Source organism: Lithobates pipiens, unplaced genomic scaffold, assembly GCF_037356315.1.
Source record: "Lithobates pipiens isolate NorthernLeopardFrog02 unplaced genomic scaffold, aLitPip1_a1.2 Scaffold_23, whole genome shotgun sequence".
Lineage (NCBI taxonomy): Eukaryota > Metazoa > Chordata > Amphibia > Anura > Ranidae > Lithobates > Lithobates pipiens.
The window spans coordinates 49,721,661-49,746,967 of NW_027507785.1; the positions used below are offsets into that span (position 1 = coordinate 49,721,661).

Below are 25,307 nucleotides of genomic sequence, written 5' to 3' on the forward strand. Positions count from 1 at the left end.
GCAAATTGATCAAGCCCGGGATTTGAATGTTCACGTTCCGCTCACTGGAGTAAATATGAATGGATCTAAATCTATTGGGATCGTTCATCATGTCGTTACATTATTTTGGATGCTTCAAACATTAACAAAAGACCCCAAACTATCTCATGATGTCATCTGTATGAAACGAACGAATACGTTTTTTTTTTTTTTTTCCGGATTCATAGGAATTTGGTACTACAGTAAAACCTTGGTTTGAGAGTAACTTGGTTTGAGAGCGTTTTGTAAGGCAAGCACATTTTTTTTAAATAAATTTGGACTTGATATACAAGCGATGTCTTGATACACAAGTAGTCAGGCATGTACTCGCCATTGGGACTACCAGGAGTTTCCCGGTGGGCCGATGGCTCAGTGGGCCGGTCGGTTCCAGTCCTTGTGATCGCGATTTTACTCCTGTCAGGAGGAGCAGCTGCCGTCACTTGCTGGAGAGAGGATTAGGCTTTTTGCTCCCTCCAGCCCAGCCTGCAGGGGGAGCTAGACAGCCGACAGACTTTCTTTCCTTCCTCTATCCCCTTATCACTTGTCACTTATCACATGACTGGAGAGAGGAACGAGATGCTGCCTTCAGAACTGTGAGTACACGTGGGAGGGGGAGGAGAGGGAGGACACTCTGATGTAAGGGGGCTGCTGGTGATCGGGACACTCTTATGTAAGGGGGCTGCTGGTGATGGGGACACTGATGTAAGTGGACTGCCGATGGGTACACTCAAAATTAAAGTGGGCCGGTCTGGATGAAGTCCAGGGCCAAATTTTTGTCCCAGTCCAGCCCTGCAAGTAGTGTCACATCACAGCTGAGTATAAAAGAGAAGAGAGGCGCCTCTAAAGTGTAGCAATGTGGTTACATTTCATGAAGTTACAAAATTTAGCAACATATTGCTACACTTTAGAGGCGCCCTCTCTTCTCTTTTATACTCTGGAGCACCTGCTGGATTTTGCTTCTAATCCCCTTTGTGGAGTCTTCCATGTGTGGATGGACATTTTATGGTTACACAACCTGGTCACATTGCTATAATCTTTGTATATGGACTATAAACTGAAGGATTTATGAATAAATGGCTGTGGAACGAATCATTTCAGTTTCCATTATTTCTTATGGGGAAATTCGCTTTGATATAAGAGTGCTTTGGATTACAAGCATGCTTCCGGGAACGAATTATGCTCCCAATCCAAGGTTTTACTGTATTGTGATTCAGAGATTTAGATACATCCGAATCCACGAATAATGAAAATTTCTTCCAAATTTCGATTCGGAATGAAACGAATCGCACATGTCTAGTGAGTTGTTTTCTGTGTTTCCGTGCAGTGGCTGGCAAAACGCCAATCGCCTCACTAATGTGAATTATCACTTAGAACATGAACTCAGAATATCATGCAACCCAATATATAGAATGTTTACAATATGTATACATTTGAAGGAGAAGTACAGGGAAAGCTCGCTTGGTTGTACTTCTCCTGTGGATCACAGCGGTGCAGTTTGTTCTGCACTCAAGTGAGCCGTTTTTAGCAGACAACAGGCCGAAGCCCGCTGTCGGCTGACATCGCAGAGGAGGTCCAGGCTCGGGCAAGATCGCGTCAGTGGAGTCGGGAATCTGCCCACATGCCTGGACCGGCACCTGGCTCAGCCTCTCAGCGAGTCGCTGAGCCGGACACTTCCACCCCCCTCCACAGCCCGCTGCTCCGGTGAGTGCGGGGGAGGCAGAGCAGAGAGCCGGTGACTGACAGTCAGCAGTTCTCCGCTCAGGGAGCTGTAAGAACCGAGCGATCTGCGGTGTTCAATCGCTTGGTTCTCAGTGTTAGAGGTTCTTAGTTTTAGAAGCATGATTCTTAAAGCGGGAGTCCGCCGGGACTCCGCGTTTTTTTTTGTTTTTTTTTTAAAAGCCAGCAGCTACAAATACTGCAGCTGCTGACTTTTAAAATAATGACACTTACCCGCCCAGCGCGCCCGCGATGTCGGCACCCGAAGCCGATCTCTAGATCGTCTGTCGTGTGCTGCCGCCGCCATCTTGGGTATGGAAATCAGGAAATGGAGCCTTTCGGCTTCATTTCCCGGTTCCCTACTGCGCATGCGCGAATCGCGCTGCGCAATAAGGACGGTCCCCGCTGCCTCTGGGATCTGTGTGTTTCCCAGCAGGCAGCGGGGCACTTGCGGAAAGGGGCGGGCACTTGCGGAAAGGGGCGTAATCTACGCCCCTTTCCGCAGAGAGCTATCCCGGAAGTGGGTGCAGAATACCTGTACTGTACAGGTATCTGCACCCCCCCTCCCCCCTGAAAGGTGCCAATTGTGGCGCCGGAGGGGGGGAGGGTTCCGATGAGCGGAGGTCCACTTTAGGGTGGACCTCCGCTTTAACCACTTGCCGACATTTGCCGTTTACAGGGCAGCGGCGCTGGGCAGAATCACGTAAATCTAGGTAATCCTGCACCTCCTCCGGGCTTTGGGTACAAGTGCGCGCCGCCTGCGGCTTACTCCCAGTGTGATTATACACAGTGGGAGCTGATCGTCGGGTCCCTTCGGATCCCATGTCCGCCGGCACCCGCTGATAATTCGGTACACTGATAGAATGGCAGTCTGCCTATGTACACAAGGCGGATTGTCATTCTGTCAGTACAGAAGGCATGGATCCTTTGTGAAACGGGAACACCGATCCACGCCTTCCACTAGTAAAAGCACCTCCCCCACTACCCTGAATTACATGTTAGGCACACATTTGAACCTTTGATCGTCGGTGTTGTTAACCCCTTCCCAGCCAGTGTCATTAGTACAGTGACAGTGCATATTTTTAGCACTGATCACTGCATTAGCGTCACTGGTTTCCAAAAAAGTGTCAGTTAGTGTCCAGTTTGTCTGCCACAATATCACAGTCCTGCTAGAAGCTCGCTGTCAGCTGCGGCCTGGCCCAGGCTCTGGCAGGATCGCGACAATCACATGCCTGGACCGGCACCTGGCTCAGCCTTTCAGAGAGCTGCTGACAGCCTGAGCCCCCTGCTTCCACCACCCTCCACAGCCCAGCACTCCAGTGAGCATGGGGGGGGAGGGGGGGAGAGCAGAGAGTGGTGACTGACAGTCAGCAGCTTCGCGCTCAGGGAGCTACAAGAACCGAGTGATCGACGGTGTTTGATCGCCCGGTTCTCAGTGTTAGAGACGTTGGGGGGACCGATGCTGCATCCACCTATAAGTATGATTTAAAAAAAAAAAAAAAGCCATACATCTCTCTTATTAATACATTTTAAACAATAATCCAGTCTGGCACTGGCTTCCCAATCACTTGACCACTGTGATTGGCTGTGACAGTGGTCACATGATCGGGAGCCCATCTTGCCAGCTCCTGATAATAATGAGAGATGTTTAGGAGCTCACAGTGATCATGTTCTCAGCTCAGAAACCTCGGCTGCCTATGGATGCATTTGAGCAGCGTGTAGGCGTTAAGGCCACATATACACATTACGTGGGCTGCAAGAGGCTAAAGGAAGTCTGTGGTCACGGCAAACACTTTCATTATATAACATCAGCATTGTAATAACAAACAATAGTTATATCCGACAATCCATTATAAGATTACTTAAAAAAATCTACATTCGTGTTGTGCTGCTTGTCTGCTGGCCGTTTTTTTCCACAACTTCCTGGGTTCCCTGCATGCTTCCTCCATTTCTAAGGACTACAAATCCCATGGTACCTTGCTCCCTGCCGGCAGTGATTCCTGTACTGACTCCGCCTCCTGAGACTCCTCCTCTCAGCACCTTATGTTGTGAGTGTTGTCTCTCTGCTGGCCGCCTCTTTCCACAATGCTCCAGATTACCTGCATGCTTTGCAGCTTCTTTTCCATTTTAGGGACTACATATCCCACGGTACCTTGCTGCCTGCCAGCAGTGATTCCTGTATTGACTCCGCCTCCTGAGACTCCTCCTCTCAGCACCTTATGTTGTGAGTGTTGTCTCTCTGCTGGCCGCCTCTTTCCACAACTCTCCAGATTCCCTGCATGCTTTGCAGCTTCTTTTCCATTTTAGGGACTACATATCCCACGGTACCTTGCTGCCTGCAAGTAGTGATTCTTGTACTGACTCCGCCTCCTAAAACTCCTCCTCTCAGAACCTTATGAAACAAAAAGAAGAACCCGCTCCAGGTGTCTACTTCCTAGTGATCTCTCCCCTCTCCAGGCGTGGGTGCAGCTCAATATGCAAAAATTGAACAAAAAAAGGGTTCCGGATGGCCGCACTCCAATGAAAACCATTTCTTTATTGTTATAATAAATCCATGCAGCAAGAATAAAACCGCTGACGTGTTTCACACCGTTACAGCAGGTGCTTAATCCGAAGCACCTGCTGCAACGGTGTGAAACGCGTCAGAGTTTTATTCTTGCTGCATGGATTTATTATAACAATAAAGAAATCGTTTTCATTGGAGTGCGGCCATCCGGACCCTTTTTTGTTCAATCTCAGCACCTTTTATGTTGTGAGTGCTGTCTATGTCTAGTGGCCGCCTCTTTCCACAACTTTCTGAATTCCCAGCATGCTTTGCAGCTTCTTCTCCATTTCTAGGGACTACGTATCCCATGGTACCTTGCTGTCTGCAAGCAGTGATTCCTGCACTGACTCCGCCTCCTGAAACTCCTCCTCTCGGCTCCTCTGTACTCACAGGTCATAGTGACTACGTTTTACAGAATTCAAGGAGGTAAATGCATGGGAGGTGGTCTTTTCAACCCCTGATGTCTCGCCTGCCTTCCATTAAAGGTAATGCATCGGTGATGTAAGGAAGCTGTAGGGACGGGGAGACAAAGTTTGGGTGATAGAAGACTTTCCTCCCAATCCTCTCTGAACACAAGAGCCGTGGCTCCGTCACCGCCACGTCCGCCGGACAAATCATCGGCTTATTCCTGGCACTGGACTCAGGGGCCTTCTGTCAATCCCGACTCTAAATTTGGGTTGCTGATGCCATCCATGTCTTCTGTGTACCATTCCAGGAATAGTGCCAGCATCGGGGGGGTTGGCAGAGGAACCCAACCTCCTGAACACTACTAACAAGGGAGATGCCCTCTCCCGAATCCTTCTCTCGTGGGTGCCAAGATCCAGACCAGCAGAACTTATAATGATGACTTCACCCTGCAAACTAGAATGTTATATGTGCGTCCTCTGCAGAGAATCCCAGCACCGCGACACCTCCACCCATCTTCACTCAACTGGATGGAGGACTCTGCACCTTCCTCTATCCAACTCTCCTCTCCTGAAATACTCTGCACTGCTGGAGGACTCTGCCCCGTCCTCTATAACTCTCCTCTCCTGAAATACTCTGCACTGCTGGGGGACTCTGCCCCTTCCTCTATAACTCTCCTCTCCTGTAATACTCTGCTCCTTCTTCTATAACTCTCCTCTCCTGAAATACTCTGCCCCTTCCTCTATAACTCTCCTCTCCTGAAATACTCTGCACTGCTGGAAGACTCTGCTCCTTCCTCTATAACTCTCCTCTCCTGAAATACTCTGCATTGCTGGAGGACTCTGCTCCTTCCTTCTAACTCTCCTCTTCTGAAATACTCTGCTGGAGGACTCTGCCCCGTCCTCTATAACTCTCCTCTCCTGAAATACTCTGCACTGCTGGAGGACTCTGCCCCTTCCTCTATAACTCTCCTCTCCTGAAATACTCTGCACTGCTGGAGGACTCTGCCCCTTCCTCTATAACTCTCCTCTCCTGAAATACTCTGCACTGCTGGGGGACTCTGCCCCTTCCTCTATAACTCTCCTCTCCTGTAATACTCTGCTCCTTCCTCTATAACTCTCCTCTCCTGAAATACTCTGCCCCTTCCTCTATAACTCTCCTCTCCTGAAATACTCTGCACTGCTGGAAGACTCTGCTCCTTCCTCTATAACTCTCCTCTCCTGAAATACTCTGCATTGCTGGAGGACTCTGCTCCTTCCTTCTAACTCTCCTCTTCTGAAATACTCTGCTGGAGGACTCTGCCCCGTCCTCTATAACTCTCCTCTCCTGAAATACTCTGCACTGCTGGAGGACTCTGCCCCTTCCTCTATAACTCTCCTCTCCTGAAATACTCTGCACTGCTGGAGGACTCTGCCCCGTCCTCTATAACTCTCCTCTCCTGAAATACTCCGCACTGCTGGAGGACTCTGCCCCGTCCTCTATAACGCTCCTCTCCTGAAATACTCTGCACTGCTGGAGGACTCTGCCCCGTCCTCTATAATTCTCCTCTCCTGAAATACTCCGCACTGCTGGAGGACTCTGCCCCATCCTCTATAACTCTCCTCTCCTGAAATACTCCGCACTGCTGGAGGACTCTGCCCCATCCTCTATAACTCTCCTCTCCTAAAATACTCCGCACTGCTGGAGGATTCTGCCCCTTCCTCTATAACTCTCCTCTCCTGAAATACTCTGCACTGCTGGAGGACTCTGCCCCTTCCTGTATCCAACTCTCCTCTCCTGAAATACTCTGCACTGCTGGAAGACTCTGCTCCTTCCTCTATAACTCTCCTCTTCTGAAATACTCTGCTGGAGGAGTCTGCTCCTTCCTCTATCCAACTCTCCTCTCCTGAAATACTCTGCTCCTTCCTCTATAACTCTCCTCTCCTGGAATACTCTGCATTGCTGGAGGACTCTGCCCCTTCCTCTATCCAACTCTCCTCTCCTGAAATACTCTGCACTGCTGGAAGACTCTGCTCCTTCCTCTATAACTCTCCTCTCCTGGAATACTCTGCATTGCTGGAGGACTCTGCTCCTTCCTCTATCCAACTCTCCTCTCCTGAAATACTGTGCACTGCTGGAAGACTCTGCCCCTTCCTCTATAACTCTCCTCTCCTGAAATACTCTGCACTGCTGGAGGACTCTGCCCCGTCCTCTATAACTCTCCTCTCCTGAAATACTCTGCACTGCTGGAGGACTCTGCTCCTTCCTCTATAACTCTCCTCTCCTGAAATACTCTGCACTGCTGGAGGACTCTGCCCCTTCCTCTATCCAACTCTCCTCTCCTGAAATACTCTGCACTGCTGGAAGACTCTGCTCCTTCCTCTATAACTCTCCTCTTCTGAAATACTCTGCTGGAGGAGTCTGCTCCTTCCTCTATAACTCTCCTCTTCTGAAATACTCTGCTGGAGGAGTCTGCTCCTTCCTCTATCCAACTCTCCTCTCCTGAAATACTCTGCTCCTTCCTCTATAACTCTCCTCTCCTGGAATACTCTGCATTGCTGGAGGACTCTGCCCCTTCCTCTATCCAACTCTCCTCTCCTGAAATACTCTGCACTGCTGGAAGACTCTGCTCCTTCCTCTATAACTCTCCTCTCCTGGAATACTCTGCATTGCTGGAGGACTCTGCTCCTTCCTCTATCCAACTCTCCTCTCCTGAAATACTGTGCACTGCTGGAAGACTCTGCCCCTTCCTCTATAACTCTCCTCTCCTGAAATACTCTGCACTGCTGGAGGACTCTGCCCCGTCCTCTATAACTCTCCTCTCCTGAAATACTCTGCACTGCTGGAGGACTCTGCTCCTTCCTCTATAACTCTCCTCTCCTGAAATACTCTGCACTGCTGGAGGACTCTGCCCCTTCCTCTATCCAACTCTCCTCTCCTGAAATACTCTGCACTGCTGGAAGACTCTGCTCCTTCCTCTATAACTCTCCTCTTCTGAAATACTCTGCTGGAGGAGTCTGCTCCTTCCTCTATAACTCTCCTCTCCTGAAATACTCTGCACTGCTGGAAGACTCTGCTCCTTCCTCTATAACTCTCCTCTCCTGAAATACTCTGCATTGCTGGAGGACTCTGCCCCTTCCTCTATCCAACTCTCCTCTCCTGAAATACTCTGCACTGCTGGAAGACTCTGCTCCTTCCTCTATAACTCTCCTCTTCTGAAATACTCTGCACTGCTGGAGGACTCTGCCCCTTCCTCTATAACTCTCCTCTCCTGAAATACTCTGCCCTGCTGGAGGACTCTGCTCCTTCCTCTATATAACATTCAGAGCAGACCAGAGGGGATCCTTAGATGCACAGGGGTATATAAAGGGGGGATTTTCTTATGCCATCTCTTATTGCAATCATGCTCACAGTGTTGTCTGTCCCTGTTAGGAGGACCCTGGAGATGGGGTGTTGTGCTGAAGGATCGCTGGCTCAGTCTCTGGCAGAATTCGAAATTAACATGGAAAGAGATGTCCTAGTGCCTCTGAACAAGCTGAGTGAGGTAATCTGACTGTCCTTATGTCTATGTCCAGCTTCTCATCATATCATATGACCCCGTCACCAATCACAGTCCTATACCCCCGTCACCAATCACAGTCCTATACCCCCGTCACCAATCACAGTCCTATACCCCCGTCACCAATCACAGTCCTATACCCCCGTCACCAATCACAGTCCTATACCCCCGTCACCAATCACAGTCCTATACCCCCGTCACCAATCACAGTCCTATACCCCCGTCACCAATCACAGTCCTATACCCCCGTCACCAATCACAGTCCTCTACCCCCGTCACCAATCACAGTCCTATACCCCCGTCACCAATCACAGTCCTCTACCCCCGTCACCAATCACAGTCCTATACCCCCGTCACCAATCACAGTCCTATACCCCCGTCACCAATCACAGTCCTACACCCCCGTCACCAATCACAGTCCTATACCCCCGTCACCAATCACAGTCCTATACCCCCGTCACCAATCACAGTCCTACACCCCCGTCACCAATCACAGTCCTATACCCCCGTCACCAATCACAGTCCTATACCCCCGTCACCAATCACAGTCCTATACCCCCGTCACCAATCACAGTCCTATACCCCCGTCACCAATCACAGTCCTACACCCCCGTCACCAATCACAGTCCTATACCCCCGTCACCAATCACAGTCCTATACCCCCGTCACCAATCACAGTCCTATACCCCCGTCACCAATCACAGTCCTACACCCCCGTCACCAATCACAGTCCTATACCCCCGTCACCAATCACAGTCCTATAACCCCGTCACCAATCACAGTCCTATACCTCCGTCACCAATCACAGTCCTATACCTCCGTCTCCAATCACAGTCCTATACCTCCGTCTCCAATCACAGTCCTATACCTCCATCACCAATCACAGTCCTATACCCCCGTCACCAATCACAGTCCTATATACCCGTCACCAATCCCAGTCCTATATCCCCGTCACCAATCACAGTCCTATACCCCCGTCACCAATCACAGTCCTATACCCCCATCACCAATCACAGTCCTATACCCCCTGTCACCAATCACAGTCCTATACCCCCTGTCACCAATCACAGTCCTATACCCCCATCACCAATCACAGTCCTATACCTCCGTCACCAATCACAGTCCTATACCCCCGTCACCAATCACAGTCCTATACCTCCATCACCAATCACAGTCCTATACCTCCCATCCCCAATCACAGTCCTATAACCCCATCACCAATCACAGTCCTATACCCCCGTCACCAATCACAGTCCTATACCCCCGTCACCAATCACAGTCCTATACCCCCGTCACCAATCACAGTCCTATACCCCCGTCACCAATCACAGTCCTATAACCCCATCACCAATCACAATCCTATACCCCCGTCACCAATCACAGTCCTATACCCCCGTCACCAATCACAGTCCTATATTGTTTTGAAAGTGTTTAAATAAAATAGCCAAGAAGTTTAAAATGGGCTTTCCAAACCTCAGGAATTATTTAAGGCCAATTAGTTTACAAAACTGCCATAGGTTCTTTCCCCCTATTCTTCCCAATGCATTTTACCAACGTGTCACGATTTTCACCTGATATTTTGGTGGACTCTTCACTTTGTCCCTCCCTTATGCACTTGGCTTCTTATCTTATGTTCTGCTCCATGAACCTGCCCCTTCATGTCCCCCCTCATGTACAGGGCTCTTCATGTTCTCTCCATGTACGGGGCTCTTCATGTTCTCTCCATGTACAGGGCTCTTCATGTTCTCTCCATGTACTGGGCTCTTCATGTTCTCTCCATGTACTGGGCTCTTCATGTTCTCTCCATGTACAGGGCTCTTCATGTTCTCTCCATGTACTGGGCTCTTCATGTTCTCTCCATGTACTGGGATCGTCATGTTCTTTCCATGTACTGGGCTCTTCACGCTCTCTCCATGTACTGGGCTCTTCACGCTCTCTCCATGTACTGGGCTCTTCACGCTCTCTCCATGTACTGCGCTCTTCACGCTCTCTCCATGTACTGGGCTCTTCACGCTCTCTCCATGTACTGGGCTCTTCATGTTCTCTCCATGTACTGGGCTCTTCATGTTCTCTCCATATACATGACTCTTCATGTTTTATTTTTACTTTTTATTTTTTTCAAAGTTTCATGTTCTCTCCATGTACTGGGCTTTTCATGTTCTCTCCATGTACTGGGCTTTTCATGTTCTTTCCATGTACGGGGCTCTTCATGTTCTCTCCATGTACGGGGCTCTTCATGTTCTCTCCATGTACGGGGCTCTTCATGTTCTCTCCATGTACTGGGCTCTTCATGTTCTCTCCATGTACGGGGCTCTTCACGTTCTCTCCATGTACTGGGCTTTTCATGTTCTCTCCATGTACTGGGCTCTTCACGTTCTCTCCATGTACTGGGCTCTTCACGTTCTCTCCGTGTACTGGGCTCTTCATGTTCTCTCCATGTACTGGGCTCTTCATGTTCTCTCCATGTACGGGGCTCTTCACGTTCTCTCCATGTACTGGGCTTTTCATGTTCTCTCCATGTACTGGGCTCTTCACGTTCTCTCCATGTACTGGGCTCTTCATGTTCTCTCCATGTACTGGGCTCTTCATGTTCTCTCCATGTACTGGGCTCTTCATGTTCTCTCCATGTACGGGGCTCTTCACGTTCTCTCCATGTACTGGGCTCTTCACGTTCTCTCCATGTACTGGGCTCTTCGCGTTCTCTCCATGTACTGGGCTCTTCATGTTCTCTCCATGTACTGGGCTTTTCATGTTCTCTCCATGTACCGGGCCCTTCGTGTTCTCTCCGTGTACTGGGCTCTTGTTCTCTCCGTGTACTGGGCTCTTGTTCTCTCCGTGTACTGGGCTCTTCTTGTTCTCTCCGTGTACTGGGCTCTTCACGTTCTCTCCATGTACTGGGCTTTTCACGCTCTCTCCATGTACCGGGCTCTTCATGTTCTCTCCATGTACCGGGCTCTTCATGTTCTCTCCATGTACTGGTCTCTTCACCTTCTCTCCATGTACTGTGCTCTTCATGTTCTCTCCATGTACTGGGCTTTTCACGTTCTCTCCATGTACTGAACTCTTCATGTTCTCTCTATTCACTTGCCTCTTCATGTTCTCTCCATGTACTGGTCTCTTTGTGTTCTCTTCATGTTCCCACCATGTACGGGGCCCTTCATGTTCTTTCCATGTACTGGGCTCTTCACGCTCTCTCCATGTACTGGGCTCTTCATGTTCTCTCCATGTACTGGGCTCTTCATGTTCTCTCCATGTACTGGGCTCTTCACGTTCTCTCCATGTACTGGGCTCTTCATGTTCTCTCCATGTACTGGTCTCTTCACGTTCTCTCCATGTACTGAACTCTTCATGTTCTCTCTATTCACTTGCCTCTTCATGTTCTCTCCATGTACTGGTCTCTTTGTGTTCTCTTCATGTTCCCACCATGTACGGGGCCCTTCATGTTCTTTCCATGTACTGGGCTCTTCACGCTCTCTCCATGTACTGGGCTCTTCATGTTCTCTCCATGTACTGGGCTCTTCATGTTCTCTCCATGTACTGGGCTCTTCACGTTCTCTCCATATACTGGGCTCTTCATGTTCTCTCCATGTACAGGGCTCTTCATGTTCTCTCCATGTACTGGGATCATCATGTTCTTTCCATGTACTGGGCTCTTCACGCTCTCTCCATGTACTGGGCTCTTCATGTTCTCTCCATGTACTGGGCTCTTCACGCTCTCTCCATGTACTGGGCTCTTCACGCTCTCTCCATGTACTGGGCTCTTCATGTTCTCTCCATGTACTGGGCTTTCATGTTCTTTCCATGTTCTCTCCGTGTATTTGGTTCTTCATGTCTTGCCCCAAGCACTTGTCTTCTGTAATTGACCTATGACCTTTTTATCACTGACGTCCATATATACACCTACGTTTCTATGCTAAGCTTCTTTAATCCTTCTTTGTCCTCCATTACCGCCACCTACAGCTGCATCTCTCCCTCCTCAGGAAGACCTACCTGCAATTCTAAAGCACCGGAAACAGCTACAGAAACTGCTGACAGACCTGAACAATGTAAAGACTCGGTGAGTATAGACAACGCATTGTGTGCACACAGGAGGGACTGCTGCCCTACCTTCCAACTGTCCCTCAATAGGAACCAAATCCCCCTGTCCCCCTTCCCTCCTTCATCGTGCCTCTTTTTGGTCTGATGTCCAGATATCTATTAAAATGTCCCATTTAACTGCTAGACGAGTTATTCTCCTATCACTAACGATCTAGTTTGCTTTTTTAGAAAGCCGATTATTTTTGAATTTCTTATTTCTTATTGGTAAGCCACCCTGCAAACTGAATGTTAAAATGTTACAAACATATTATCCTCCCATTCGGCCTGGCAGGTTATCTCAGGCCCAGAAGAACATGTCAGCGGCCCAAGGGGGGAGCATTATCGGAACCCCGGCTAAACTGGAGAGCTTGAAGGAGGAAGAAGAGGAGCTGCGCAGAAGGGTGGAGCAGAGCAAGGTGGGCTCTTATTATGAAAGAATCTGTAAAATAGTTTGGCTCAGGCTAACGAGGAATCCAATCAGAATCCAGGTCCAGGTGACCCCCAGATTGTGCTCTGTCCACTTTTTGCTGTTCAGTGGATTTGGTGCAGAACGGTGGTCTTGGGGAACCAGAGCCAACCCTTTGTCTGCCTATATCCGGTCTTTGGAGCTCTCAAAGTGACACCAAGAAGGGGGCACCACTCCTCTCACTGACACCAATGAAGTAAAACATTTAAAACTTTTCAAAGCAATCTGAAAACATAGTTTGATGTAGTTTGTCATTTGGTACTTTTTATATTTCTTTGTATTGGAAAGTGTTTTGTGAACCTTTTGTTTATGTATGATGATGATTATATTCATTATTATTATTAGTATTATTAACAATTCATTAATATTTTTATTAGTCTTATTATTCTCATTATCATCATTATTATTTTGATTATTGGTATATTTTTATTATTATTATTATTATTATTATCATCTGTATACAGTGGTGTGAAAAAGTGTTTGCCCCCTTCCTCATTTCCTGTTCCTTTGCATGTTTGTCACACTTAAGTGTTTCGGAACATCAAACCAATTTAAACAATAGTCAAGGACAACACAAGTAAACACAAAATACAATTTGTAAATGAAGGTGTTTATTATTAAAGGTGAAAAAAAATCCAAACCATCATGGCCCTGTGTGAAAAAGTGATTGCCCCCTAAACCTAATAACTGGTTGGGCCACCCTTAGCAGCAACAACTGCAACCAAGCGTTTGCGATAACGTGCAATGAGGCTTTTACAGCGTCCTGGAGGAATTTTGGCCCACTCATCTTTGCAGAATTGTCCTAATTCAGTTACATTAGAGGGTTTTCGAGCATGAACGGCCTTTTCAAGGTCATACCACAACATCTCAATAGGATTCAGGTCAGGACTTTGGCTAGGCCTCTCCAAAGTCTTCATTTTGTTTTTCTTCAGCCATTCGGGGGTGGACTTGCTGGTGTGTTTAGGATCATTGTCCTGCTGCAGAACCCAAGTTCGTTTCAGCTTGAGTACACGAACAGATGGTCGGACATTCTCCTTCAGGATCTCTTGGTAGAAAGCAGAATTCATAGTTCCTTTTATCACGGCAAGTCTTCCAGGTCCTGAAGCAGCAAAACAGCCCCAGACCATCACACTACCACCACCATATTTTACTGTTGGTATAATGTTCTTTTTATGAAATGCAGTGTTCCTTCTACGCCAGATATACTTGGACACACACCTTCCAAAGAGTTCCACTTTTGTCTCATCGGTCCACAGAATGTTGTCCCAAAAGTCTTGGGGATCATCAAGATGTGTTGTGGAGAAATTGAGACGAGCTTTGATGTTCTTTTTGCTCAGCAGTGGTTTTCTCCTTGGAACTCTGCCATGCAGGCCATTTTTGCCCAGTCTTTTCCTGATGGTGGAGGCATGAACGCTGACCTTAACTGAGGCAAGTGAGGCCTACAGTTCCTTGGACGTTGTTGTGGGGTCTTTTGTGACCTCTTGGATGAGTCATCGCTGCGCTCTTGGGGTAATTTTGGGCGGCCGGCCACTCCTGGGAAGGTTCACCACTGTTCCATGTCTTCGCCATTTGTGGATAATGGCTCTCACTGTGGTTCGCTGGATTCCCAAAGCTTTGGAAATGGCTTTATAACCCTTTCCAGACTGATAGATCTCAATTACTTTCTTTCTCAATTGTTCCTGAATTTCTTTGGGTCTCGGCATGATGTGTAGCTTTTAAGGATCTTCTGGTGGACCTTACTGTGTCAAGCAGCTCCTATTTAAGTGATGCCTTGATTGTGAACAGGTGTGGCAATAATCAGGCCTGGGTGTGGCTAGAGAAATTGAACTCAGTTGTGGACAACCACAGTTATAGTGTGTTTTAACAAGGGGGGCAATCACTTTTTCACACAGGGCCATGATGGTTTGGATTTTTTTTCACCTTTAATAATAAACACCTTCATTTACAAATTGCATTTTGTGTTTACTTGTGTTGTCCTTGACTATTGTTTAAATTGGTTTGATGTTCCGAAACACTTAAGTGTGACAAACATGCAAAGGAACAGGAAATGAGGAAGGGGGCAAACACTTTTTTACACCACTGTATGTATCATTATTATCATTATCATTATCATCATTTTGATCATCATCATCATCCTTAGGTTGCCATTTAGGAGCAGTTTGCATTAAATGCTCCTAATGATGATGATAATTATATTTATTATTATAATAAGTATTATTAATAATTAATATTTTTATTAGATTTATTATTCTGATTATCATCATTATTATTTTGATTATTGTTATATTTTTATTATTATTATCTGTATATGTATCATTATTATCATCATTTTGATCATTAATTTTCTTAATTATATTTATAATATTGATTATTTTGATGATGATGATATATTTATCATCATCATCATCACTGGGTTGCCATTTAGGAGAAGTTTATATTAAATGCTCCTAATGATGATGATGATTATATTTATTATTATTATTATTATTATTTATAATTTATTCATATTTTTATTAGATTTATTATTCTCATTATCATCATTATTATTTTGATTATTGTTATATTTTTATTATTATTATCTGTATATGTATCATTATTATCATTATCATCATTTTGATCATTAATTTTCTTAATTATATTTATAATATTTATTATTTAGATGATGATGATATATTTATCATCATCATCATCACTGGGTTGCCATTTAGGAGCAGTTTGTATTAAATGCTCCTAATGATGATGATGATTATATTTATTATTATTATTAGTATTATTAATAATTTATATTTTTATTAGATTTATTATTATCATCATTATTATTTTGATTATTGTTATATTTTTATTATTATTATTACCTGTATATGTGTCATCATTATCGTCATTTTGATCATTTATTTTCTTAATTATATTTATAATATTGATTATTTTGATGATGATGATTATATTTATCATCATAATCCATCATTGGGTTGCCATTTAGGAGAAGTTTGTATTAAATGCTCCTAATGATGATGATGATTATATTTATTATTATTAGTAGTATTATTAATAATTCATATTTTTATTAGATTTATTATTCTCATTATCATCATTATTATTTTGATTATTGTTATATTTTAATATTATTATCTGTATATGTACCATTATTATCATTATCATCATCTTGATCATTCATTTTCTTAATTATATTTATAATATTGATTATTTTGATGATGATGATATATTTATCATCATCATCATCACTGGGTTGCCATTTAGGAGCAGTTTGTATTAAATGCTCCTAATGATGATTATATTGATTATTATTAGTAGTATTATTAATAATTTATATTTTTATTAGATTTATTATTATCATCATTATTATTTTGATTATTGTTATATTTTTATTATTATTATTACCTGTATATGTGTCATCATTATCATCATTTTGATCATTCATTTTCTTAATTATATTTATAATATTGATTATTTTGATGATTATATTTATCATCATCATCATCATCATTGGGTTGCCATTTAGGAGAAGTTTGTATTAAATGCTCCTAATGATGATGATGATGATTATATTTATTATTATTATTAGTATTATTTATAATTTATTCATATTTTTATTAGATTTATTATTCTCATTATCATCATTATTATTTTGATTATTGTTATATTTTTATTATTATCATTATTATCTGTATATGCATTATTATTATCATTATCATCATCATATTGATCATTAATTTCTTAATTATATTTATAATATTGATTATTTATATTTATAATATTGATTAATTATGATGATGATATTTATCATCATCATCATCATCAATAGGTTGCCATTTAGGAGCAGTTTGTATTAAAAATAACAGTTCTGTTTCTGATGCAGGATGACTATTTATGTGACCTGTATCACTTTGGGACAAAAGAAAATGAATACAAGAACTATTTCATACGGGTGAGTAGTAAAATATATTATTACTATTGCTGTAATGGCAGGTGACAAGGTGATCATGTATTTGGGGACAACTTAAAGGAGAAGTACAACCAAAGCTTGTTTGGCTGTACTCCACCTATGGATCACAGCAGTGCAGTTTGTTCTGCACTTCTGTGACCCATTTTCAGCAGACGGCGGGCAGAAGCCGGCTGTCAGCTGACGTTGCAGAGCCGGCCCATGCTCGGGAAAGATTGCGAGCATATAGTCTGGTTCCGCCCACATGCCTGGAACAGCACTTCGTTCAACCTCTCAGCAAGCCGCTAAGAGCCTGACCCAGCTGCTCCCGCCCCCTCCGCAGCCCAGCAATCCAGTGAGCTGGCCCAGGCTCGGGAAGGATCACGACCATATAGTCTGGATCCGCCCACATACCTGGACTGGCATCTGGCTCAACCTCTCAGCAAGCTGCTGAGAGCCTGACCCGGCTGCTCCTGCCTGCCACTAAGAGCCTGACCCGGCTGCTCCCGCCCCCTCTGCAGCCCAGCAATCCAGTGAGGAGGTCCTGATTCGGGAAGGATCGCGACCATATAGTCAGGATCCGCCCACATGCCTGGACCGGCACCTGGCTCAACCTCTCAGCAAGCCGCTGAGAGCCTGACCCGGCTGCTCCTGCCTGCCGCTAAGAGCCTGACCCGGCTGCTCCCACCCCCTCTACAGCCCAACAATCCAGTGAGCCGGTCCAGGCTTGGGAAAGATTGTGACCATATAGTCTGGATCCGCCCACATACCTGGACTGGCGCCTGGCTCAACCTCTCAGCCATCTGCTGAGAGCCTGACCCGGCTGCTCCCGCCCCCTCCACAGCTCAGCAATCCAGTGAGCACGGGGGAAGGGGGCAGAGCAGACAGCAGTGACTGACAGCCACCAGCTCTCTGCTCAGGGAGCTGTGAGAACTGAGCGACCGGCGGTGTTTGATCGCTCGGGTCTCAGTGTTAGAGCCGATCTTGTTTTTTTGTACAATTCTCCTTTAAGGGGGCGTGGTCAGGGGTGTGTCCTATGCTTGCATACTTTTGCTGATAGGTGTCCCTTATTCCCGTCTCAAAAAGTTGGGAGGTGTGCAGTGCGCATAGCATACCGCAGTGACCAGCGGGCGTGGCTGACCTGGCCATTTTATAGATAGGCAACTCCTATCCTTATATTGATTAATGGTTTCAAATTAATAACTACCGCAGTAGGGAACAGACACAAAAGATACACTCAGCATCTTTCCAAATAACTGTTCTGCATTATTATGATGCAATTGAAGGTTTTTATACACATGATTACGTAGGTATCAGATTAATATTACAATTGTATGTTTATAGTAATAAGGGGCGTAACATAGACAGGCTAATTCTAATCAGCACTCGAAAGAATGCAAAACATGTAATGAAAATCTTATTAGTGCCGTGTGCACAGTGAGGGCAGTGTGCAATACATACAAAATAGAATACAATTATATACAAAACTTCCAAATTCCCTTTAGGCTAGGTTCACATTGCTGCGATGCGGGAACGCCGCGAATCCGCGGCGTTTTCCCGCATCGCATACCTCCCGCCGGCAGTTCACACTGCCCTATGCGGACGGCTGGGGGTGTCAATGTTATGTTAATGACACCCCCAGATCCGTCGGCATATCGCAGTGCGATCTGCCGACTCGCACAGGAATCGGATCGCATGGTGTGAACCCCCATGCGATCCGATTCCGTTGCGGACCCAAAAAATGGTCCCGTGCGAGTTTGCTGCGGGACAGCTGCGAGTTCAGCCATACTATCTGTATGGCTGAACTCGCAGTGCTACGGAGATCGGATGTGATTTGCTGTGCGAATCACATCCGGATCTCCCCCCGCAGCAGTGTGAACCCAGCCTTAGTGTCGGTTCACACTGAGGCAGCACGACTTGCAGCGCGACTGCCTCAGGCGACCTGGACACGGCAGCAGCGGCGACTTGCAAAACGACTTCTCTATAGAAGTCAATGCAAGTCGCCTCAAGTCACCCCCAAAGTCGTACAGGAACCTTTTTCTAAGTCAGAGGGACTTGTGAGGCTCCGATTAGAACGGTTCCATTGTATAGAAACGGGATGCGACTTGTCAGGCGGCGAAGTCGCCTGACAAGTGGTCCCAGTGTGAACCGGCACTTACATGGCCAGATTTGTTTGACACAAATTTGACATAAATACATTTATTTATTTATAAATGTATTTATGTTAACAAATTTGACACAAATAATGTGTCTGGGTTTCAGTCTGCCTGACATGATTCAAAACCCCGGACTGTCCGGGTGAATCCCAGACATGTGGCAACCCTACACGGAGGGGGGGGGGGGGGGGGGAAGGATGCAAGCTCTTGTCTCCATGGCGACCTGGTGCCTGGGATTTGTCGAGCCCTGATTTAATGCATTTTTAATATTCAAAACAAACCCGTCTGTCTATCCATGTATTCTATGCTTTATTTTGCTGAAAAAATCACTTTGAAACCCCCACCCCCCCTAGCATTTCTGTCTGTGGCCATCTTGCGTAAGGACAGATGATTCACGTAGCATTTATTTCCTGGAATCCATCTGCCCTTAGCTCAGGCACGCAGGCAGGAGGGCGTGCCTAGCTGAGAAAGCTCCTCCTCCCTTCCTCCAGATAGAAAACAAAAATTCCCATGAAGACTCCTGGGATAGACTGTATGACATGATTTTGGCCTAGGCCAGAGACCAGAAAGCAACTGAAGCAATGTAAAAAAAAAAAAAAAAAAAAGGTTTAACCACTCCCGGACCGTCGCATGCCGATATACATCCTCACTTTGAAGAGGAATATCGTTGTTATGGCAGCAGCTAGTTGCCATAACCCTGGTATCCTCTTCTTCGGCTGGCGGTCCGCTTTCAGATATAAAGTGGTCTCTGCGGTTGATTCGCCGCAAGATCGCTTTTTTCGGTGGCGGGAGAGGGGCCACCCCCCCCTCCCCTCCGCCGCTTACTAGAGCCATCGTCAGCGGTGGAGGTGATCGGATGTTGCTCCTTCCTTGGCTGTTGGCTTGGATGTTGCTTCTCTTCCTTGATTGGGGGGGAAAGATGGCCCCCCACCCATCTCCATACCATTGCAGGGCGGAAGCGACTTCAAAACGTCACTTCCGCCCATAGCTCTTAAAGGGCCATTTTTTATTTTATTTTTTTTTTTAAATGACACATTATTATAATTTTTTTTTTTTTATTGCATTTTAGTGTAAATATAAGATCTGAAGTCTTTTTGAGAGGTCCTGTGATGTTTTTTTTTTTATATTACAAGGGATGTTTACATTCCTTGTAAAAGGAATAAAAGAGACAGTTTTTTTTTTTTTTTTTTTTTTTTTTAAAGAAAAGTGTAAAAATAAAAAATAAAATAAATAAGAAAAAATAATTTTTTTTGCACCTCTCTCTTCTGTCTTTGATTGGGTTATCGTCCTATATTACCAATAATAGGGAGGAGTGTGGGGGGGGGGGGGGGGGGAGGGCGGGTATATAATTATATAATTGGGGGGTTAATTCTTTTTTTTTATTTTATTTTTTATTTCTTTGTAGGATGTGTGAATGTTGAGAAAGGAAGTGTAGAGCATGGGGGTGGGGGTACGAGTGAGTATAGAACAGATAGATAGTAGGGTTACAGAATTAGCACAAGATTAATTAATAAATAAAGTTGAGACATTTAATCCGATTGTATTGATTGATAAAAACTAGAATTGTAAATGTTGGCTGAGAAAAAAAGGGAAAAAAAAATAAAAAATAAAAAATGTTTTGTTAAATAAAGATTATAAAAAAAAAAAATTTAAAAAGGCACCTTGTCCCAGCAAAAAAAAATAAAAAAATGTTTTATTTAAATAAAGATTATAAAAAAAAATGTAAAAAGGCACCTTGTCCCAGCAAAAAAAAATAAAAAAATGTTTTGTTAAATAAAGATTATTAAAAAAAAATTTAAAAAGGCACCTTGTCCCAGCAAAAAAAAATAAAAAAATGTTTTGTTTAAATAAAGATTATAAAAAAAATGTAAAAAGGCACCTTGTCCCAGCAAAAAAAAATAAAAAAATGTTTTGTTAAATAAAGATTATAAAAAAAAAATGTAAAAAGGCACCTTGTCCCAGCAAAAAAAATAAAAAATTTTTTTTGTTAAATAAAGATTATAAAATTTCTTATTTTTTTTTAAAAAGGCACCTTGTCCCAGCGAGCTCGCGTGCAGAAGCGAACGCATACGTAAATAAAGCCCGTATATGAAAACAGTGTTCAAACCACACACGTGAGGTATCGCCACGATCGGTAGAGCGAGAGCAATAATTCTAGCCCTAGAACTCCTCTGTAGCTCAAAACATGCAACCTGTAGAATTTTTTTAAAACGTCGCCGATGGAGATTTTTTTAAGGGTAAATTTTGTCGCCATTCCACGGGCGGGCGCAATTTTGAAGCGTGACACGTTGGGTATCAAATTTACTCGGCGTAACATTATCTTTCACAATATAAAAGAAAAAAAATTGGGCTAACTTTACTGTTGTCTTATTTTTTAATTCTAAAATTTTCCCCAAAAAAAGTGCACTTGTAAGACCGCTGCGCAAATACGGTGTGACAGAAAGTATTGCAATGACCGCCATTTTATTCTCTAGGGTGTTAGAAAAAAAAAGTGTAATGTTTGGGGGTTCCAAGTAATTTTCTATCAAAAAATTTTTTTTTAACTTGTAAACAACAAATCTCAAAAAGAGGCTCGGTTCTTAAGTGGTTAAAACAAGTAGATATGATATACTTTCCTATCTATTTACTAATGCCGGCAGAATGAGGATTAAAAATAAAAAATGTGGAATGAGAGAAGTTCCACTTTATCTGCTCCTCACATTGAGGGCTCGGAATGTCAAGAAGGAAAATTCCAAAACTTTCTTTAAATAAACCGATATAAAAATAACGTTGCTAAGATGCCGGCACCCTCACAGCCTGAGAGCTCGGCTATTTTGAACCCATCGTTTTAGAGACTTTTGAAAGATCACTTCACTTTCAGGCTCCGTTCACATCCCAAATGACATCCGCTTTTGAGTGCCATTGCGGGACGAATTCACAGTGCGACTTTTGTGTGTTAAGTGCGATTCTAATGCAAATTTGATGCAAATTTTAAAGTTAAAGCTGCAATTCTATGTCTGGCCAATGGAACCCAAAAAAAGCTTCTGCCTATTAGTGCCACCTATCAGTACCCATCAGTGCCACATATTAGTACAGCCAGTGGCATAACTAGAACTTTCAGGGCCCCGATGCAAGAAACCATGAAGGGCCCCCCTGAACCCCAGCCAGGGCCCTTTCCCTCCAAGTCCGGTGGTGGAACTCCAGGGCGTGGTCACAGGTATGACCTTTTTGAGCCCTGTAGTTCCACCACTGGTATCGGTAGTTTTTTTTTATATATTTTTTTAAATTTTTAGGTGCTCCATTGGGGGACTGTCCCTAGGCAGGATGGGGTCCCCGTCCCCAGAAGAGATGAGGTCCTTTTCTCCAGGGCAGATGAAGTTACTGCCCCCAGGTGAGAAGGGGTCCCTGTCCCCATGTGAGAAGGAGTCCCTGTCCCCACATGAGAAGGGGTCCCTGTCCCCAGGGGGAGATGGAGGGGGTATGTAATGGTGTGTGGGGGGTGAGGTCCTCTCACTCACCATGACCAAGCTGTAATCCGCACACTCATCCATGTTGGCCTGGGCTCCATCCAGTGTGCTGGACGGGTGATCAGCATATCTCCCAGAAAGACCTTTCATCATCTGTGTATGACGGGGGAGGAGGGGGGCTGGCAGACAAGCCTGCAGTGTCCTCCGGGGGGCTCTCATAGGGCTGTACTGCATCTGTGTGCTTAAAGTTTGTTTACCCGGGAGAAGTATGCAGTGCAGTGTGGTCTGAACTCGGGGGTGGGACTCTGCCTGGGGAGAACAGACATCGGACTGAGCGGCAATGCATGGAGCAGGATAGGGGTACTCTGAGGAGCCGGCCGAGGACACGGGTCATGCGGGGAATGCACAACTAAAGAGCAGCCAGTGCGATAGTCGAGCATGGAGCTCTGCTAGTCACCCTCCACCTCCAGCTACCCGTGTGCATGGTGCACTGGTACCCCTAGCTACCTATGCTGCTGCCGGCCATATGTAGAGGGGGCTGCATGGGCCCCCTGCATCACAGGGCCCGGTTGCGGTCGCGACTGCTGCACCCCTTATAGTTACGCCCCTGAGTACAGCCTCATCAGTGCCCATCATTGTCACTTATCAGTGCCCATCAGTTCCACCTATTAGTGCCACCTATCAGTGCCCATCAGTGCCGCCTATTATTGCAGCCTCATCCCTGCTTATCAGTGCTGCCTATCAGTTCCACCTATTAGTGCCACCTATCAGTGCCGCCTATTATTGCAGCCTCATCCGTGCTTATCAGTTCCGCCCATTAGTGCCACCTATAAGTGCAGCCTCATCAGTGCCCATCATTGTCACTTATCAGTGCCCATCAGTTACGCCTATTAGACCCCTTTCACACTGGGGCATTTTTCAGGTGTTTTTCAGGCGCTTTAGCGTTAAAAAAAAAAACGCCTGTGAAGCGCTTGAAAAAAGCCTCATCTGCAATCCCAATGTGAAAGCCCGAGTGCTTTAAGAGCCCTTTCACAAAGTCAGCACCCGAGAAACGCTCGTAAAGCGCTGCTTAAACTAGCGGCGCTTTACCAGCGTTTTTCTAGCACTATTGGGGTGCTTTTAAACCCTGCTAGTGGCCAAATAAAGGGTTAAAAGCACCCACAAAACGCTGCTGCCAAAAGCGCTTTTCAGTAGTTTTGCAGACGCTTCCCATTGATTTCAATGGAAAGGGGCCCTTTAGGAGCGTTGTATTCACCGCTTCAAAAGCGCTGCAAAGAAGCTGCTTGCAGGACTTTTTTTGACGCCCTGCCAGTGCAGCACCTCAGGGTGAAAGCACTCGGGCTTTTACATTGGGATTGCAGTTGCGGCTTCTTTCAAGCGCTTTACAGGCACTTTTTTAACGCTAAAGCGCCTGAAAAATGCCTGAAAAACGCCCCAGTGTGAAAGGGGTCTTAGTGCCACCTATCAGTACCCATCAGTGCTGCCTATTAGTGCAGCCTCATCAGTGCCCATCATTGTCGCTTATCAGTGCCACCTATCAGTGCCCATCAGTTCCGCCTATTATTGCCGCCTATTAGTGCATCCTCATCGGTGCTCATCATTGTCACTTATCAGTGCTGCCTATCAGTGCCAACTATCAGTGCCCATCAATTCCTCTTATAAGTGCCACCTATCAGTGCCCATCAGTGCCGCCAATCAGTGCAGCCTCACCAGTGCCCATCATTGTCACTTATCAGTGCTGCCTATCAGTGCCACCTATCAGTTTCCGCCTATTAGTGCCACCCATCAGTGCCCATCATTGTCATGTATCAGTGCTGCCTATCAGTGCCCATCAGTTCCGCCTATTAGTGCCACCTATCAGTACCCATCAGTGCCGCCTATTAGTGCAGCATCATCAGTGCCCATCATTGTCATTTATCAGTGCTGCCTATCAGTGCCCATCAATTCCTCTTATAAGTGCCACCTCTCAGTGCCCATCAGTGCCGCCAATCAGTGCAGCCTCACCAGTGCCCATCATTGTCGCTTTTTAGGGCCCATCAGTTCCGCCTATTAGTGCCACCTATCAGTACCCATCAGTGGCGCCTATTAGTGCAGCCTCATCAGTGGCGCCTATTAGTGCATCCTCATCAGTGCTCATCATTGTCACTTATCAGTGCTGCCTATCAGTGCCAACTATCACTGCCCATCAGTTCCTCCTATAAGTGCCACCTATCGGTGCCCATCAGTGCTGCCAATAAGTGCAGCCTCACCAGTGCCCATCATTGTCACTTATCAGTGCTGCCTATCAGTGCCACCTATCAGTTTCTGCCTATTAGTGCCACCCATCAGTGCCCATCATTGTCATGTATCAGTGCTGCCTATCAGTGCCCATCAGTTCCGCCTATTAGTGCCACCTATCAGTACCCATCAGTGCCGCCTATTAGTGCAGCCTCACCAGTGCCCATCATTGTCATTTATCAGTGCCGCCTATCAGTGCCCATCAGTTCCGCCTATTATTGCCACCTATCAGTGCCCATCAGTGCCTTCCTATTAGTGCAGCCTCATCAGTGCTCATCATTGTCACTTATCGGTGCTGCCTATCAGTGCCCATCAGTTCTGCCAATAAGTGCCGCCTCACCAGTGACCATCATTGTCACTTATCAGTGCTGCCTATCAGTGCCCATCAGTTCTGCCAATAAGTTCCGCCTCACCAGTGCCCATCATTGTCACTTATCAGTGCCCATCAGTTCAGCCTATTAGTGTCACCTATCAGTGCCGATTCATCAGTGCCCATCAGTGCTGCCTCATTACCGTACAAAATTACTTATTTTCCAACATTTTTAACAGAATTTAAGAAAAAGCTGTTGTTTTTTTCCGAAATTTTCCGTCTTCTTTTGTTTGTTTAGCAATAAAATAAAAATGACAGAGGTGATTAAATACCACCAAAAGAAATCTCTATTTGTGTGAAAAAAAAAATAAAAACGTCATATGTGTACGGTCTAGAATGTCCGCTGCTACATT

At 45.4% G+C, this 25,307-nt stretch overlaps 1 protein-coding gene across 1 annotated transcript in view; it reads left to right on the forward strand.

Moving 5' to 3' along the window:
• The window catches only part of SH3BP1 (SH3 domain binding protein 1), a 76,560-nt gene that overhangs the window by 21,265 nt on the left and 29,988 nt on the right, over nucleotides 1-25,307 (forward strand). Inside the window, exons 5-8 of the mRNA XM_077451571.1 lie at nucleotides 8,096-8,207; nucleotides 12,203-12,279; nucleotides 12,592-12,715; nucleotides 16,643-16,711. Of these exons, the coding sequence (XP_077307697.1) occupies nucleotides 8,096-8,207; nucleotides 12,203-12,279; nucleotides 12,592-12,715; nucleotides 16,643-16,711 (382 nt within the window). The remainder of the gene's footprint in view (nucleotides 1-8,095; nucleotides 8,208-12,202; nucleotides 12,280-12,591; nucleotides 12,716-16,642; nucleotides 16,712-25,307) is intronic.